This window comes from Haliotis rufescens, unplaced genomic scaffold (assembly GCF_023055435.1).
Source record: "Haliotis rufescens isolate VD_foot unplaced genomic scaffold, xgHalRufe1.0.p SCAF_3, whole genome shotgun sequence".
Taxonomy (NCBI): domain Eukaryota; kingdom Metazoa; phylum Mollusca; class Gastropoda; order Lepetellida; family Haliotidae; genus Haliotis; species Haliotis rufescens.
In genome coordinates this window covers 35,492,686-35,513,320 of record NW_025964001.1, presented here as the reverse complement: position 1 = coordinate 35,513,320, position 20,635 = coordinate 35,492,686, and the positions used below count along the sequence as shown (strand labels likewise).

At 38.0% G+C, this 20,635-nt stretch overlaps 1 protein-coding gene across 1 annotated transcript in view; it reads right to left on the bottom strand.

Moving 5' to 3' along the window:
- Nucleotides 1-19,885, bottom strand: part of LOC124119336 (uncharacterized S-adenosylmethionine-dependent methyltransferase Rv2258c-like) — a 29,696-nt gene extending 9,811 nt beyond the window's left edge. Inside the window, exon 1 of the mRNA XM_046481827.2 lies at nucleotides 19,714-19,885. Coding sequence (XP_046337783.2) covers nucleotides 19,714-19,791 — 78 coding nt within the window. The 5' untranslated portion in view covers nucleotides 19,792-19,885. The remainder of the gene's footprint in view (nucleotides 1-19,713) is intronic.
- Between the last annotated feature and the right edge of the window lie 750 nt (nucleotides 19,886-20,635).

Here is a 20,635-nt window from a genome sequence, read left to right as displayed (position 1 = left end):
CAACTTTTCATCTAATTTCCATTAATGTATGTTACATAGTTAATATGTTCATGGGTTTCATCACTGAATATATAGTGTGGAGGACTACTTCAGTTGAGGATAAGTAACATAAATAATGATATTATTATGATATTATCATTATTATTCCTTCAGATTATTAAAAAAAGTTATTATGTTTTCATATTAAACATAGAGATAGAGGTATGGAGATTGTGGAAGATATTTTTAGCACAGGAATTGTTAACATCATACCTAAAGATATTATGTTTTGTTTGTTTGTTGTTTAATGCCAAACGCAGCATCCTAAGGATATTACAACATACATACATTTAGGTTCAGTTGTATTTTTAAATTTGTATTATTTTGCCACTGTTACAGAGACCTGATAAGTGATATAATAATGTATAGTCGCTATTCTTAAAAGTATGATTATGTTAGATTTATCAACCAGAAATATTGCACACCAAAGGATAATCATATTTCATGACACTATTCTACGTCGAAGTCAACGATATTTGTGTATGCTATTGCTACATGATTGGCTATGACACGGATACGTCATGATAAAGCAATGAGAAATTGATATTTGATGATATAAGATAGCTACGCGATAAATCGCAAAGAACAAAGAATGAAGCGATATTTATTTCACGATAAAACATTGTTCTATCATGATGTCATTTATGGAGATTCGAACATGCACTCGCAACTTGAAAACGTCGTAAATTTGACCTTATTTTTTAGAGGTATGTGTCTAGTGTGTTGTTTCCAATAGATGTAGCTGGGGAAGGTAGATAAAGGCAGTGCATCCGAAAGTGAGAGCGAAATGGCAATCGGTATTGGGAGAAAAGGTACAGATAATCGACGAGAAAATTGTGAGAATATGACCAAAGACCAAAAGAAAAACCAAATTCGAACCCTCCTGTTCATAAAATGGATTTATCTGGCATGGCCGCGGTCGGATTCTATTCAAGGAGTCATCGTTATTTAAGTACGGGTAAATATTTAAAACGTGTACTTTTTCCTAATTTAACATCCTTAAAAGAGGCTGTAAATAATGTGGATATCTCATATAGAAATAAACGAGTCGTGGTCGTTGTTTATCGTACAATAAACAACTCCCACTCGTCGTTTGTTTCTTAATTACATGACCATATACACTAACATTATATCTTTTCATGTTTATCAGTCAACCAAAGCGACATAAGCATTTCCATTACCATAAGAAACCCTTGCCAAAAGTAGCGCCAACTGCACGATTACGACAAGACCAGGAGCATGTTTCATGATTCACCATAAAAATGATGACACTGGGTGCTCGCAAAAACGCGAACACTAGTGGCACCCGCAAAGGCAAGCAAATTGTTCACCCGAAAAGGCAGAGAATTGCATCAGACATCATTTTGGTCATTGATACGTCAAACCTGGAAATGCCGTCTACACGTCCAACACAAAGCCCAAGCAAGGACCCTAATCCTTTATACCCGCCCAAAGTTCTGTTAATTACATAGTTTTTACATTTTCCCCTATACGGTTTTAAGGGTTGGGTTATCACGAACATATTTGAATATATAGAACAGCTGTACTTGCTTGTCTTTATACTTAAAAGCATCAGGTTTGTCTGTCATACAGATCCCGAAACAAATATGTCCAATACAGCCAAATATTTGGCAAAATGAAGAAGATCTCTCGGCTCCTTTTTATTATATTTAAATTTTTTATAACTATTGTTTAATAACTGTTTTTTTCTGTCAAATATGTTCCATTCAGAGATTAGATGTTATTCTAGCATCAGCTCTGTGGTACGTTCACTACATCAGCGTTGACATTAAAACGATATTTACATATATAAATACATACAGAGGAAATGTTTAGCATTTACCTTTTAAGGAAGAGTGCAGGACGACTTGTTTTATACATATATATCTGGACATATATGTATGGACATTTGGATGAATATAGGTATGCCTCCATATAGATAGTGTTCGTAGATAATTGTAGAACGTGCATGAAGAAAATGGAATAATTATGTGAGTAATCGGGTTAATACCACGTTTAACAATATTCAGCCATATTGCGATATTGGTTTCCAACATACAAGACGGACCATGAAATTATGACTTGAATTTGGAACTGGCTTTCTGGTGTGATGTAACACCCCATAATCTCCTGCAGAAAAAGAGCTTAAAGCACGAATAAAGATCACGAGATGATACTGATGTACATACATCTGGACATATATTTGCGTAGTATTACTACGTTAATTCATCAGTATATAAAAATTATGTATTTTGCGCAAAAGGATATTGTAGGGCCGACCCTGACATGCGCATATAACCTATTCACCAGTGCTGTAATATTTAATTCATTTGTATTTTGACACATATCGATAGGAACATGGAGAGTCTGTCTGAAGATATATAGACATGCATGGGATCTTTTGGATAGTTGTACCTCACGGCTAGACTAACGCTTATTAGTCTCTGAAAATATATCATTTTGATCAAAACGAGAAACTATATTTAAATTTAAAAGGAGCCCCAGTGGGATGTAAATTTCAACCTGAACCTGTTGAACATCTAGGCTTGTTTCATTTGGGGCTATAGCATTGCAGTGAGGCCTGGGCGGAAGGGAAAACCTGGTTACACCCATCAGATTCCAGTCACTACTTCTCTCTCCAAACGAAAATAAAATACGAAAAATGTCGGAAGTGTTTCTTCTTAATCCTTCTAATTTTCTATTTAGATAAATGTTTTTAACTTTAAAGTAATTATATGTATCTCATGTTCAAAAAATGAATTATTGGTATCTGTGGTGCTGGTACCGTTTTGTCGCCATTGTGTAGCTTTTGTGGAGTTGCTATGAATATCAAATACATGTCTTGAAATATGGACTTGTAACCATTTGCAGTCTAACCCATCTAATTGCCGTGTATGGACATATTATCCATCTACTTATACACACTTATTATGGACATATACATAATTTCATTGTACCTTATTATTAAAACATACCCGTGAAGATCGGGGTTTGAATATAGGCCTTCAACAACCCAATGTACAAAGGCGACTCACATTATCGGGTGGTCAGGCTCGCTGACTTGGTTGATGCATGTCATCGTATCCGAATTGCGTTGATCGGTCCTCTTGATGATGATAACTGGATTGTCTGGTCCAGACTGGATTATTTACGAACCACCGTCATATAGCTGGTATTTTGCTGAGTGCGGCGTTTAACAACAAACACTCAAACAAAAACTATTATTAAACACCTTCCAACAATGAGAAATTAAACTTATATTTTCTATATATTCTGTTATATTTATAACAAAATTTGATTCATAATTTAATTATTGCGTTGCTTTCTTGTCTGTCATTCAATGTACATGTTCAAACCCCTAAACTTTGAATATTTGATTTTTTCACAAATGGTTACGTTAGTGAGTTGCCTAGATCTCTCGTTACCTTCTCACACGAACAGATTAAAATAATTTGTTTTTACTATCATATTTCAGTTTATTTAATTCATAATACGAAATTAATAATTCATTTATCACAGTATAGATCATATTCGTTTATATCACTATCTGCTGTTAAGGTTTTATTGCAGAAATTATAATGAATTCAAAATGTAGAAAGATACACAATTTGCCATTATTTGACTTTTAAACTATACAAAGTATAATATAATGATACGAATTCCTGTAACGGACAGTATTTAAGAAAGAAATATTAGTCGATTAGTCAGATATGCCCTTCAGTGGTATTATTGTATATCTCCAGAGAGGGGTTCACATTGTAGTTCTCATTATTTGTGGATAGCAACAAGCAACATAGAAAATATATATTCTACCATAACGAAAGAATACAGAGTATACAATAACTCGCAATTGTTCAAAAGAGATTTCAAATCACAATAACATATCTTATATAAACAGAGGTGCTAATGGTTTAATCTCTACATTGTGCCCATGTTCGTGAGCCCTTGTTCTATTCAGCAAACAGCCCAAACCCGAAACTCCACAACATATCCGATTACACTGACCAAGTTCTCCAGTTCTCCATGCGATACTGTCGCTCTTGTACGTCTCCCAGTCCATGGAGAATACATTTAAAAGGACTCCAACTCAAGTCTAGAACTATTTGTCAAGCCTAGATTGCCTCAATTCTATCCATGAAAGTAAGCGTTAATAAAAATATTGTTCTTGGCTGCTTCAGATTATATTTTGTAGATACATATTTTTAACTACGAAAATTGTACTGACGACGGCACTGTCCCTATTGAAGCTATTTATAGCTCAAATAAGAATTTCGAATTGTCGTCCATTGTTCAATGTCAATACATCAATGACAAGTGAGGATGATATAGTAATCGTTGATGCCGCGCTACACTATATAATAAAAAATATAATCAAGTTGACTAGTATGTACATTACTACAGTGAACATGTACATGGTCATGCCCTAATAATCAAATGTCGTAATATCAAATACTAATATATTATTATGTGATGAATTTGACTGGATCAGTGGTAACATGTGATATTAATATTCCATCAATTTCTTTCCTGGTTGGTCTATCCATGTCTACAAAATGAAAATAATGCAATTAAAAAGGAGCACAGAACAATTCTTAATTTCGGACTAGAGCTGTTGAAATCTAGACTTTCCCAATCATTATAGACTTGAGTTGGTCTCATTTTTTACATTATTCTCTTGGGTCTACGTCACAGCTCATACCACACAATAACAAGACCAGTTAGTCCCCCGCCGGACCCCCTAGATTTTCGTTATATCATCTAACATGGCCAACTCTGCTCTTAAGTAAACAAGAACCTAATTAGCGAGTGGTCCTTAATGATCATGCTTTGTTTTTGTCCTTTGCTTGAACAATAATGTAACTTAACTTCTTTTATTGAGTCGTTTATTTGTAGATAATTTTGTACACAGATATTTCATCTAACATGGTAATTATAATCATAACTATTTTTCAATAATAATGGTATGCACAGTTCTTTATGTTGTTCTGTACACGGATTCCCCAGTGGCTATATTGCATCATATAGAATACTCATGGATGTGTATGCCACTGTACCAAATTAATTATGATCATATTCTTTATTATTATCCCATTCAGACCCGACATTTTAACAAGAACACACATAGATCTAGTTCAGAAACACTAGACTGAAATTAATCCAATATGATTCCAAAATTATTAGATATATTTATGATCAATTTCATTGTGTAATAAGAAAACAAATGTCAAATTAAATGGATTTTCATGTGAATAAAATCCAGAGGCCAAATATCGGAACCAATGACAGACCCTATCATTAAACACAATTGTTAAGGATACTGGGCGTTCAATAATTCCGCTAAACCACCATTTCACAATGGGAAAATACGGGGCATAATCGGCGATATTTACTTCATCAAATTTGCAAAATGAAGATCGCATCATGTATACGATTTCGTGATAACAGTGAGCTGACACGAAATATTAACGCACATATCACTGTTGAAAATGTGGTGTGTGTCATTGTTTACATTTCACCGATGTGACGAACACTTTCGAGTCTCGAAAAAGCTTAAATAATGTTTTCCTTCACTAAAAGTAACAACGGACGTTATTCTCGTGACATATACATTGCAAGAGCATTCATGAAAATGCTAAGAAAAATATTTAACCACCCGTTCTAGCGTTTTTCTATAGTAAATACATGGCGTGTCCGCCGTGTTTGTTCGTCTAGTGGAGGCGGCCATTGTGCAGTCATTGCCTGGGTCAGTGTAGCGCCAGCGCAGCATACCCGGGGAACCAGGCTGCTTCAATTATCCAATTGATTTGATTAGAATATACTAGCGTCAGTGTTTTTTATTAACGCCCCAAACCGTAATTTAAACACATATAATAACAGATCATATACACGCATGGTGCCATCACTTACTGCTAGCTTTAATAGGCCATCCCGGAATAAAATAGTTCCCCAAAAGCGAGGAACATCCCATTTAGTCTGTTTATAAGAAATGTATTCCAAACAATATCCTCAGTAGATGAGAAGATCTGTTAAAGAATTGCCTCAGTAACTCTATCACAATGACAGAGCGTCGTAATACATTTACATCAAGTACAATACGTCAAAATGGCCGACACGATAAACGTGACGGGAGATATTTCCGAAGTTGTTAATAAACCTGTGGTTATTTCAAGCCTTTGTCATCACTGATCAATTGGCCGATCATTGAAAGGTGATTGTAAAGATGTGTCAAATAGATACTAAGGTAAACTCATAGATTGCTGTAGATTGTCACTACGATAGATTGGATGTTTTGGGTTTTTTTCGTTTTTATTTCTCTAGGTTGGGTTGTAGCGAGGGTATACTTAAACGGGCTATGCAACCAAACTCTCTGACCTATCCCAGAGTAAGCTAAGACGCTAAGTTCAAAATTAAAGGGTCTAAATGACGAGAAACAACGCTTCTGTATGAATTCGTACATGTACCAGGGAATTCCCAGGGTTTTCCCCAGGAATGTGGAAGTGGTCAGTGTTTATGTCATTTCAAGAATACAGTCACGTGAAAAACGTCATGTGAGCGACCTCTCGTCCAATGGAAAAGCCGTATATCTTGTAAACTTCACATTAAAAATAGTTACTGTTATAACCAAATGAAACACAACCCATTATCCGATAGAGGTGCATAGCGGAGGGATATGTTATCACAATAAACTTGGTAACATGGTGTGGTTTGACTTCTTGGCGCGTGTCTGAATTCCTTTAACATGTTACATATCCTAAAACTGGCTTATCAGCAAATCTCGCTGCACTACGCGCGACAGATACTAGAGCAAGGCATGCCAGAAATACGAAACCTAATGCTTCCGAAAGGAATCCTTAGGCATCACGTGCGTCGGGGGACCAGCGCCATCTCATTGGCCGTTAACAGTTGTACAAGGCGGGGCAAAATGCATCGTTTTTCCGTCCATTTTACGCTTGAAAAACTCGACCTTTTTCCGGACACTTTCTAGACGCTCGCCAATTAATCAATTTTAACGAATTTTTTGTAATTTTTCCGTCCAATGACCATATACGGAAAAAAACGACGTTTTCGTGTTTGCAGTGAGCTAGTTGTTAAAGCGTTCGCTCGTCACGCCGAAGACGCGGGTTCGAATCCCGACATGGGTACAGTGTGTGAAGCCCATTTCTGGTGTCCCCGCCGTGATATTGCTGGAATATTGCTAAAAGCGGCGAAAAACTTCACTCACTCACTCTCCTTTGCAGAACAGTTCGAATTTGGAAACTAGCATTAGAAGAAAGGAGGTTTGAAGCTGAAGCTCAAAGGGGGCATAGAAAGTTACAATGTGAGGTTCAAAGAAAGAAGCGGTTATAACACGAATTTCGATTAAGACAGTATAAAGAGGAGAAGACAGGAATCAGACGGATGGTAAGGTCCTATTCAATGAATGTAACCGTTCGTTACCTAACAGTGATGAGTCTGAGGTAGGTGTTTTCAGGAAGTTTGAAAGAATAGCGGGTGAGTTACAATGGCATGAGGAATATTGTCATATTCAAGCTCAATCTAAGTTTAAAGGTAAGGCAGCTGTGGCGTATAACTCATTGGGTGACGTAAACACTAGGGATTATCCACGGGTTATCAATCAGCTATTCTTAGGGCTTATGAGGTAACCAGTGAAGCGTATCATCATCAATTTTTAGGTTTCAAGAAGGCAGGTTCTGAAAGTTACGCTGAGTTTATTGCAAAGAAGGGCAATTTGTTTGATAAATGGACTAATGGAGGGTCTATTGAGGAGTTATGAGAGATAGACGGTCCAGTTGGTGGCTATGGTAAATACGTACATGTATGTGCATAGTGGTGTGGTGTGGTGATTAATCCAATCAAGTAATGATTACCTTACGACTATCTCTCACCTGCCATCGTGAGCTCGGCCACAACTGTAAAAACACTTACTTTATCGTAACAACACCATTCACATCAAAGAAATACCGCAAGTCGGCCTGAGATGTATTCTGAAACCCAAATGTCTGCCTCACGTGTAGACACCTCACCTCAGCTGCCGGTGATTTTGTGATTCTTAGTGGCATAGGGAAGGGTTGTTTGTCCGTTCCGCTTTATAGAGTTTGGCTGAATAGTAAGTTTGTCACTGATGAAGTGATTGTAGGCGTCACGGACGTATTGCCAATCTCAATCGATACGATTATGCCCATTTTGTGACATTGTTGTCGAAGATTAATACCATTTCATGTTTATTTGCCCTATATACGAAAATCTAAGAGACAAGTACTTACCGCAGTGGTCTCTATCTCATTTTAATGCTAAAAGATTGTCTTCATTACTGTCTTGCAAGGATCTTATAACACAACATCAACTGGCTTTGTACATACATAATGCTTTTTTGTTACGAAGTGAATTGTTACCTTGACTTTGTATTTTATAAAATATGTTATGTAACTCCGTTGTATATGGGCCTGTGGCCTTTCATACAATAAAGAATTGAACTGAATTGAAGTGTCGATGTCTTTTTAGGCAACGACTTAACAGATACATGTTCACAGGGTAGACACAATTTTATGGATAACAACTTTTTTAATACTGTAAAAAGCGACGTTTCGGTATAGATCCTTATACCGTTGTCAAGCAAGACAGATAAATGTTCAGATGGAAGCAGTCAAGCAAGACAGATACATGTTCAGATGGAAGCAGTCAGTCGTTAGTGGTTAGCCAGTTTCCGGTAGTGTCTAGTCCACATAATCAAGACTGTTTCCCGGCGTGTGTCACTACTAGATCAATGTCCAAGGTCAGACAGTCTGATGAGGTAATTAATTTGTCCGACACCTGTGTGTCAGCTGCATTTGACGAAACAGTGTTAGTTTAGATCGGGGAGTCACTCAGGATCTTGTTGAGGCAAAGGCAGGCAAGCCTAGTGTTGTTGAATCTAGGTCAGTCAGGAGGAGGTAGCTGACGGGGGGGGGGGGGGGTATCCGCAGGACGACGACGACCCCTCGAAATTTTCCATTCGCAGGACGACGACCACTCGAATATTTCCATTCGCAGGACGACGACCTCACTTTTTGCTTGTCTGTTTTCATACGACACAGGAGGTCGACATCGTCCTGCGAATAAACCCTTATACCGTGTGGATAGGATATCTTTAGGATTTTAATCCCCACTTTCTCTTTGGGTAATCCTTTAACGTTGATGGAAGGAAGTCACTCAACCAGGTCATGTTCTCGATATGGCAAACGCGCAGTTACAGTACACGTTTCTTCCAACTACACGCGGCAGTAGATACCTTTGTACTGGTGGCTACACCTATCGGAAGAGGAATGAGTGGATCTCTTGGAAGTGCACCAACAAAGACTGTCGTTCCACAGTATCGACAGTCAATGACATCATGACGAAAGAGTCAAGTCCTCATAACCATCAACCAGTGAATCATGACTTTAAAGGGGCACTGATCTAACGCAATTCCCCGGACTGGTTGTTGCCTTTGTTATTGTTTTTTCCCCCGTGAGTACCCGGATGATACGCAACGCAACTGAGCGTGACCAGAGACTGGGCTACCGTCTGCAAGGGCAGCTAAATAAACTTGGAGGCTGGAGGCAATATTTGTTTTACAAATTTTTGCATAAACACTGATTGGTTAACTGTGATCTATAAAGATTTCGACAAAGGGTGCATGTAAATTAATTTCTTCAGCCTAAACAAACAGACAAAAAGAACAGCGGAGCTCATCAGATTTGGAAATACCCCAAATGGTTAAAGTTTAATATTAAAAAAAGTATCTATGCAGTGAAAGCATTTTCGGATTTCGGATTGCGTCGATAATACGATTACTACTCCCTTGTTGTCATCCACGTTTTCTTGTATAACCCTACACTTGTGTATTTGTCGTCATTCACTTGATGCTCAGTTAATGAATTTATTACAGGTACAATTAGTGGTAGCACCACTTAGATTACCTGACAAAGGTTCCCATATGGCATTTATTGTGTCTGAGGTAATTATTCAATCTAAATCCAGGTTTGAAGTGAGGTGAAATGTGTGTTATGTAATATGCACGTGGCAGACCAGCAAGAGGTGAATGATCAGTTGATTTACTTTTCGTTCCAAGTCATCAAAGGATTTACAGAAAATACGCTGATTGATTAATTACTGTTATCTTGCACAGTGGATAAGTCAAGAGTGAGTGTTTACATGTCTAGGTTTACTAAAACAAAGGGAATACACTCATATCATGGCGTGAAGTGCCGATGTAAAAACAACATACTTTGTTCAAACGGTTAACTGATAATACGTTGATTGATTGATCACTGTTATCTGTCACTCAATGGATTTTTTAGGAACCGTGGACGTTATGAAAATAGTTGTCACTTGGGCTTTCTCAGCCGACCCTTGAGACTTGACACCTATGTGAAACACCTGAAACAATCCAAGTGATCAGTTGAGAAACGAACACGGGTTATAATATCCCGAAACGATATATATCTTTTAAAATATTTGATTGTTACGGAGACACGTGACATAGAATAAGTTTCTTTGTACAGCTGCAGACGAGTGGGATATTGTTTCTTTGTGTGGATATTCACGGATACATTCCTCGAACAAGGAAGCTCCTAAAATTTATACACATAAATTTGGTAGGTTGCAATTATGGTATTTGCATTTTGTTTTCCTTCATTGGAACCGATTCGTTCTTGTTTCTCTACGTCTTGGTTGGGAAATTCTTCAATGCACGATAGACGTTGTTTTCACAGGTCTTTTCCTTTGTAAGCGTGTATATATTACCGTCAATTTGTAAAATGTGATTCTCTCAGGCAATTTATAAAATGTGTAAATATTTCAGTCATTTTGACTCAAAAATCTGTCCATATTGATTGAGATGATCAAAAGGGCCTACAAACATCACAACAGATTATTATGTAGGATTAGAAGCCAAACAACATAGAAATGTACTTTTCAACGTAACATTTTCAGTCTCTTGGTGATGACATTAAACATCAAAATGTTGGGAATTCCATATCATAATAATACAAATGGAAATGTTTTTTAGTCAGTTTTAATAAATTTGAAAATGTTACACATTTTGACATTAAAAAAATATACACACTATAAAAAAGCAATGCTCAGGTGAAATGTTTACTTTGTGTTGCAAGTCAAAATAGTGTTAGCGAAAATCGCAAAATTACCAAGCAAGTGACTTATCAAATCTTCGTCACCATTACCGATGCTACCTACAAAGATACCTACATTTCCTCATTTTCTCGAAAACTGTATTTCATTTTGTTGATCAATGTGACCATACGCCTTATTACTACCCATAAAAGTGACTGATGCGCTTACGAATTGCGCAGCAGAGGTCGCGAACTAGTCTAGATTTCTGCTATACATCCGGGTACTCACTGGGAAAAAACAATAACAAAGGCAACAACCAGTCCCGGGGAATTGCGTTAGATCAGTGCCCCTTTAAGGTATCACATGACGATACCTTCGACCATATCACCTTCAAAGATTCGTCTTCCGTCTGAGCCCATCACAACGACTCCCGATTACAACTGACCTGGATAACATGTGCTTTATCTCTCCCACTGCCCGACCCTGTCATGGTTAATTCGCAGGACGACTACCCCCTGTGCCGTATGAAAACAAACTAGCAAAAAGTGAGGTCGTCGTCCTGCGAATATTTTAATCCGCCAATCTAGTTAAACAATGGGTATCGAGTGTTATTTTAACAACTCGAGCAAGTAAAAAATATCATAAAGACTCGAGTGTAAGTGTTTTATCTAATTTATAAACCGAAAAGAGAAACTTTTAACAAGATATATCAACATGTTCATGTTTCAAACATACTTTCCATGAACCTTAGGTGACGGGAGTAAAATATCTGTTGCTGGAGTACAGGTCCTTGAAAAAGACATTCTTAAGAGCATTGTGATTTATCGGCGCCTCTGTAGCCCGGTGGTAGACTCACTGGGCTTCATATGGGAAGGTTGTGTGTTGTTCCATCCGCGGGAATATCAATAGAACATTTCTCGTTTGACTTTATATTTCATTGCATTGTGTTCAAATGCAAATTGTTCCAGCGACAAACATTCATCTGTTACAATATAAACTGTAAGTTGTATAAATAAAATCCCCAGGGATATTATGACATCCCATTTATGAGATCTAACCCCACTGGAGAATAATACAATGACGTCACTGGAAGTTTATAAAGCATGATAAATCGGGTCGGGTAGCCTAGTAGTAAAAGCGTTCACTCGTCACGCCCCAAACCCGGGTTCGATTCCCGACCTGGGTACAATGTGTGAAGCCCATTTCTTGTGTCCCACTTGTGATATTGCGGCGTAAAATCAAACTCACTCACTCACCTTATTCACAAAATATACTGTTTGGTCTTAACCCTATATTAAACCATTAAACCTCATCTCGGCTAAAAGTAGAGTCCATTGTACGATTTAGAATATGTCGTAAGCATGTGTTTATGAAGAAGAAGAAGAAGAAAATTATTTTATTTACGTGTCACACACTGTACAACAATGACAATAAAAATACACAAATAGTGTGTACAGTGTCCGGCCATTATGGCCTACGAGACACGCAGGACGTCACATACATATGAGTAAAAATGAGAAATATCACAGTACATACATATACATAAAAATGAGTTATCACCAGTTATCAGAACATTCTGATACTAAGATACATTGAACTAAGTTGGTAGAGACGAAAGACACAGTTGTCTTCGCTGATACATGTGATGAAGAAGCGCGGCTTGGGGTCTGACCACCCTATTGTTCCGCATAAAGAACACGGTCTGATCGGCAGCGGACATCTGTATAAAGTTTGGAGTTGATTGAGAAGCTAAATTCCAGAAATCATAGCGTAAATCTGTATAGAGAGAACATTCAGCAAAAAAGTGTATTTCATCCTCAACAGCATTGCAATTACAGAATTTACACATACGTTCAATAAGCGGTGTTTTGGGGCGGGTGAATCTTCCCAATTCTATTTCTAATGGCAGTGAGCCGCAGCGAAACTTACTTAATATACTGCGCTGACATCTGTTCATCAATAAACTGACATAGGGTTCTACAGATAATCTTCAAACAATTTATATGTACGTAACTTATTACCATTTACCTGGCCCGTATCGTTCCAGAGTCCATGTAACCAATCAGAATAGTCTAAAGATAACAGACATACTTTAGACAAGTTAAACTCTTCAGTAGAAATATTATTTAGATCATAAATTGGTAAATGTAAACTGACAAAGTAGTTGAAAACTGTATTATTCCAGGATCTACGGAATTTTACCGACCATCTGCAAATAATACTCAGCATTCGGGATTGATCTGCAGCATGCAAACTACGCCAGAACCGAAGAATTTCAATTTTTTGTTTTGTAAATGAGGACGTCCAGCCCATTTCACCACGGACAGCCAAATTTGGAGTCTTTCTACCGACTGCTAAGAAAAATCTACACGCTCGGTTTTGGACAGCATTTATACAGCTAAATTCCTTAGTTCCCCAAATTGCCGATCCATAAGATAAGATAGGCTGGACCAAGTTATTGTACAAAGTTGTAAAAATGTTATAAGCTAAACCACCAGCTGCTTTGAATTTACAAATTATAACACCAAGTGCCCTATTTGCAGATTTAGCTACTTCTTTAACTGTAAAATTCAAATCAAGATGTTCCGGTAACCAAACACCTAGGTATTTATAAGCGTGAGTACTTTCAACCTGATCAGACCCAATTGTAAAAACAAAATCGGACATTTTACTGTAACTGGGACGATAGTGCACAACTTTAGTTTTCTTGATGTTGACAAGTAACATAGAGATAGAGATAAGATATTTTATTTGCGTGTCACGCAGTATAAAATACATACATTCAAAGTACAAGACAAAATATATAATATACCACCCGGCCGGTTGGCCTATGAGACACGAGAGATAAAAAATAGCTCAGTTTTATATAAAGAGATTATGCTAGTATCGTTTAGTGAGATACTTGTGGATCAGAAGTGCACTACTTACAATGCAAGTTGAAATTTTCTTCTTTTATACATAGCAGTAACAACTGCGGCTAGGGGAATAGCTAGACTATCATTCTGCATAACATATATAAATTGGTCTTCTGGGGTTAAACTTCTTAGACAAGTATGTATTGGAGAAAACAAATGAGAATAGTCATATCGTAGATCAGAGTAGTATTCACATTCTGTGAGGAAATGTACTTCGTGTTCGACACACTGGCGGTTACATAACCTACATAAACGGAAGTGTAGTGGTGTCTTTGGACGGGAGTAGCGACCAACTTCAACCTCCAAAGGGAGAGAACTGCAGCGTAGTTTTGCCAAGGTACTACGTTGCTGTCTATCTAAAACAGAGCGGACATAGGTCGACATATTTAAAGTATTCTTAAAGAGTCTAAAAGTCCTCAACTTATTCCCATGTTCATGACCAGTGTCATTCCATAAATCACGTGACCAACAATCGGCGTCCTTGCATCTCAAAGTGCGTGTGATAAGATGGAATTCACTAATAGAGAAATTAAACAAATCCATAGATGGAAGTTGTAGTAATATAAACATTGCGTTAACTGTCTTATCCCATGATTTGCGGAAGGTAAGAGACCAATTTCGAATCTGTGAAACAAGTCTAGATGGCGGAACAGAGTTTATCTTTCTCCAAAATCGGAAAACTTCTATTTTCTGTTTAGTAAGCTGAGCATGCCAACCCATCTCGCCCCGGACAGCTAAATTTGGAGTATATTTACCCACCCCGAGAAAGAAACGACAAGCTTTATTTTGAACTGCGTTTATACAACTGAATTCTCGATTGCCAAAAATAACTGAGCCATATGATAAAATTGTTTGAACAAGATTATTGAATAGCGTATTATATACGTCATATGGCATTCCTCCAAATAGTTTAAATTTACTTATAATTACACCCAGAGATCTACTCGCGGATTTGGCGATTTCTTTGGCTGTAGAATTCAAATTTAAGTGTTCTTCTAGCCATAAACCAAGATATTTGTATGATGAGCATATGTCAATGTTGTCATTGCCACACTGAAACTCAAATGATGTTCGTTTCACAGATGGTGGCCGATAATGTACTACTTTAGTTTTGCTGGTATTAACTTGAATTCGCTATCTCTTACACCAATCAGCAACACAGTGAAGCATTGATTGTAATGAATATTCATTTGGCGCAATTAATGCTATGTCATCAGCATACATCAAAAGACTGAGAAGACTACCACCAACGTCTACACCGCATTTTAGATTGTTTATCTCATGGGCCAGGTCATTAATGAATACTGAGAATAGTGATGGGGACAAGACACATCCCTGCCTGACACCGCTCTGTATATCAAACCCTTCAGTACGCCGATCATTTACCGATACACAGGATACACTGTTGTCATATAAAGACTTTACAGCAGAATAAAATTTACCATTAATTCCTAACTTCATCAGTTTGTACCATAAGCAGTCTCCATTAACACGGTCAAAGGCCTTCATGGCATCAATATAACAGACAAATGTAGAGGACTTTGAAGATTTCCTGTTATTAATTACTGAAAACAAAGTGTATATGTGCTCAATAGTATTACGCTTACTTCGAAATCCATTTTGCTCCTCAGCCAATATGTCATTATCTTCTAGCCAACTTGTGAAACGAGAGTTTAGTATATCTGAATATATCTTACAGGGAATGGAAAGTAGTGATATACCACGATAGCCAAGGGGATCTCTGGGGTCACTACCCGGTTTCTTAATAGGCGTTATTATACTTTCATGCCAAATATCTGGACAAACATTATTCTCAAAGCAGTAAGTAAATATCCGGTGCAGAATGTCAACACAAGTCTCATTCTTAAGTGCCTCTGCAGGTATATGGTCACAGCCTACGGCCTTACCACACTTAGAGCGGCTAACAGAGCGTACTACCTCATCGCGTGATATAGGGGTCTGCAGACTGTTAACATCTACATCTACATGAGGGGGTCAACAACCATGTTGCTTAACTCGTCCTTAATCTGATCATAGAAAGATTCATCAAATACACTCACTGGATCAGCGTTAAACAACGAGCTATACTCACATTTCCATGCATCTAAAACCCGCGACTTATTGGTGACAACCGTGTCTCCCTGGATTATCTCCCATGGAATGACAGAATCCCGATCGGAAGCTAAGCCAATCTTACCAATAAGTTTCCAAAAATCTCTGCTATTACTATCTTTGTATTTATGCGACAGTCGCTGCTGACGTTCTAACTGAAAGGAGCGTTTGCATTTTCTATGCAGCTTATCAAAAGATTTACGATTAGAGACAAAGACGTGTTTTAATGCCTGAGAGACATTCTTACATCTGAGCCATAGACGTTCACTGTCAACTACTAGGTCCAAGGCAGACTGAAGCTCTGCACACCAATAAGGTTTACGGAGGGATTTCTTGTTAGACGTTTTCGTTTTATTTTCATACGTGCCAACTTTACTGTCTAGCTCAGAGTATAAACAAGTTAAGAACTCCTCATATGCAGCATTAACGTCTTGTTGTACCGATAAATTAAACTCAATTCTACGGATAGTATCAGAGACAAGTGTTGTACTCGTATCGTCAAAAAGATTGTCATCAATCCCACTTTGTTTATATTTCTTACGGCTATTGTAATCAGGTAAAGGTTCATCACACCGAGTACTACTGACCTCACTAGGAATCCTCACATCACAAGTAATAACAGAGTGATCAGGGATGACATCAGGGACAGACGAGGCGTCAACAAAGCGTGTCATTCTCGTGACATTAAAATCAGTAAACAAAGGTAAGTTCTCATGTGAGGTCACAATATAGTCTACGATCCAACATCCATTTTTAACATATGTATAGTCATGATTTCCAATACGGCCATTTAACATACATAGATACAAATAGAGAACCATGAGAATTATCGGTATGGTCTATGACATCTCTGTCGGGCACCTCGTCTACCCCGGCTATATAGCCTCTTTGTGACCCCACCCGTGCATTAAAGTCCCCACAAATAATTGTGAAACCTTCATTTTGATACAAATAATACTTTTCAAGCAATGTTTCGAAAAAACTTTCAGCATCGCTTAGCCTGGATGAACCAGTGGGTGGTAAATAACACACACACAACACCAAAATAAAATCTTTCACAGACTTATGCGATAGTCTAAACCAGATAATTTCATCCGTATCATCATCTAAAATGTGCACATTAAAACATTGTAAAAGTGAATTTTTAAAAAAGGCACCGACTCCTCCCGAGCCCCGTTTCGCCCTAGGGTCGCACTGGCCTCTGTTTTTACCAAACCAGGAATATCCTTTCACAGAGATACTATTCTGATCCTTTAAGAAAGTTTCACAGACCCCGAACACATCGCAGTTACTTTTCTCCAGCACAGATTCCCTAAACTGTTTATTTACAGAGTCATTTAACGACCACCCACAACTGTTCCATAGCCCGAGCCGCAATCTGTCCTATTCTCGGATATTCACCAGCCTCCTACCCTGGAATCTCAGCTTCTTGTCCACCCCAATCTCTTTGATGACCGCCTGAAGGTTCGACCGCTCGATGAGATCTTCCTGCGACATAGCACCGTCAATATACACACGGGGGAAGTCCTTACTGCTCTTCAAGCTTTTCTTCTCCTTCATGAGTTTATGTTTCTGTCACGCCTGGTTTGTTGTCACTCCTGCGTTTGCGCTCTGCACGTACATCTGTAAGTTTCAGCCCATCACGAATCAGACGGTTCACCAACTGACAGGTCACACTGGAGTTGTCCATTTCACGATCATCTAGTGACAGATTTTGATTGCGACACTACATTCAATTTCACTGCCTTTACGCGCTCGTTTCACAACATCAGCATATTTACCGTCTAAACTGTTAATCTTATCACCCATCATCTGGATATCTTTCCTTACTTCATCTCTGAGACTCTTCTGAGAATTTTCCAGAAGCATAATTTTGTCATGTAGTTTATTAATTTGCCCATCGAAGTCACGTCTCATTTTCTCCGTCTCTTCACGTAGTACTACTCTCATACGGTTCATAACTCTATCTTCATTTTCTGAGAGTTGTGTACTGAACCACATTTTCATATTGTCAATGGCTTGCATAATATCACCGTTAGTAGTGTTTTTATCACTCTCACCGGCAGGCACACTCATATTGTCATCGGTAGAATTACACGTTCTCGCTTTTTTGGCCAACGAGGGACCACATTTGTCGCTTAAAGGCACATTCACAGGTGATTGAACCATCACAGCTTCAACAAAATTATCCGCTGCAGAGTATGACTGAGCCATTTTCGATACACGGTATCACGACGCGAGATTTCACAGAGTCGGGTGGAATTTCATAAAAGTCAGAATATTCAAAATTCCCAAATCATTTCTTCACAGGATGAATATGTAATGTTAATTCCCAATATTTTCATGTACTTATCTGTGGATGGCGTTCCTGTTGGCCGATAAAGTTGGATTTTCTTTTAAGGTTCTCGGGAGCCGGCATGAGCACGCCCGTTCTAGGCAGGGGCAGATAACTCTCTCCATAGCTATGCTTGAAACGTTTTCTCCTGACGCGAGACTTGCGTTTCAACCAATATTTTTCTGCAAGGCATGCTTTATCCCATTGAGATCGTAATTCATTGCACCAATAAGGCTTATAAAATGATTTACATCTTCCATTGACAATAACATTAGACTGTGATGGTAAAGCACACTTATCTAATTTAGAATGCAAAAAAGAAACAAACTCATCATAGGCTTCTTTAACATCGTCGTGAACAGACAAATTTCTTTCTATTTTATGTACAACTTCAATTACCTGAGCGGCAGACACCTCAGACAAAAAAAGAACTATTAATTTTACTTTTAACGTACATTTTACATTTACCTATTTATGACACTACTGAATCCATAACGCGCTCTGAATGATCTATGAGAGGGAGAGGATGGGGGTGGATGGGCGAGGGAGCCAGCGCCTTTTGTGCTCAGATTGGAAAAAAACCACATGAATTTAGTCTATGGTTTAACTTAAGCCGACGAAAGCGGCTTAGCCATAGGCAGACATTAAAATGCATTGTGATACTGTTTCATTAACAAATACCAGAAAGATGTCACTTACTATTATTTTATCCAAAAAAATAAGTTGTCCCCGAAAATTCTTGAAAAACGTCAGACTAGTGACAAAAAGGAAATTGCCTAACATAAAACTTATATCGTTGCAATGTGTCTCCCCCCGACCCCCCACAACCACGCCCAGAATATCAAATGGTCCGCCCCTCATATTTTTCACAGAGACTCTGTTCTAATGGCGTAATCGTTGAAATATTTATTTTATGATTATTTGAGTGAGTGAGTTAAGATGCATAGTCACATCAGTAGTATTTCAGCCATACCGTGACTACAGACAGTCTTTACATTATTAATAAAATATTTAGACAATATTAAGACAAAGGACAGTAATATAACTAGACTAAAACAGATTTATATTAAACATTTATTTATTCACGACAAACATATCAGTGTGAGTGTGCCTTTGTACCATCGGCCATTGACTTGAGATTGAAATACACGTAGCCATGACCCGTAGGTAGAAAATGAATAGTTCATTGTAAAGAAGTCAAATTCTGGACGGAATACTTACAGAAATGTACTTGACGGCAGAACGAACGTTGTTTAAATGTATGTAGCTGCAGTTGCCAACAAAACCCGATCGTTTCATAGCCAGTGAGGCGAGCTATTAAACCCCAGTTACGTTTGTTAAACTAGGTTGAAAAACATTGAGAATGTGCAGTGTGCACACTGATAAGTGCCAGTCAGCGTGAATCCGGGGCAATAACCCTGGCGGTCCCTTATTTGGAGATAGCGTCTGGGGGAATTCCCTTTCTCGCCAGCTTGTCGACAAAACTCTCAAAAAAACTTCTTGAGAGAATTCAAATATTAGGCATTATTCTTCACTTCTTAGTAGCATAAAACCACCTTGTGTTTGTCAGAAATGGAAAGGATTAATGAAGATCCGGGCTAGAATTGATCTTCAGCAACATATACCTGTCTTCTCTGTCTCCAAGACCCAAAAGAATAATTAAATAAAACAGCTTTATTTCTGGGACTAAATGTCAGTCTAATACCTGTAAGAGGCGACAAACGGGATCGGATGGTCAGGCTCGGTGACTTGGTTGATGCATGGCATCGTATCCTAATCACGTGGATCGATGCTCATGATGTCAATCACTGGATTGAAGCAATATTCCAGCTATATGAAGATGGGCTGTAAATAATCGAATCTATACCAGACAGTCCAGGGATTGACATCATGAGCATCGATCCATATCGATCGAAAAAGCATAGTCGCCTTTTACGGCAAGAATGGGTTGCTGAAGAAGGATCTTCACGGATCTGTTCATTCAGGTACAGCGTTCATTTTCACTTTTGTTTATGACAAGTCAAGACATAAACGGGGACAAGACATAAACGACGCTTCGTTCTTCATTGTTCTTTGCGATTTACATACATTATTCAAAAAAAGAAACGCACAACTATATATTTAGTAAATTTATTGTACCTAA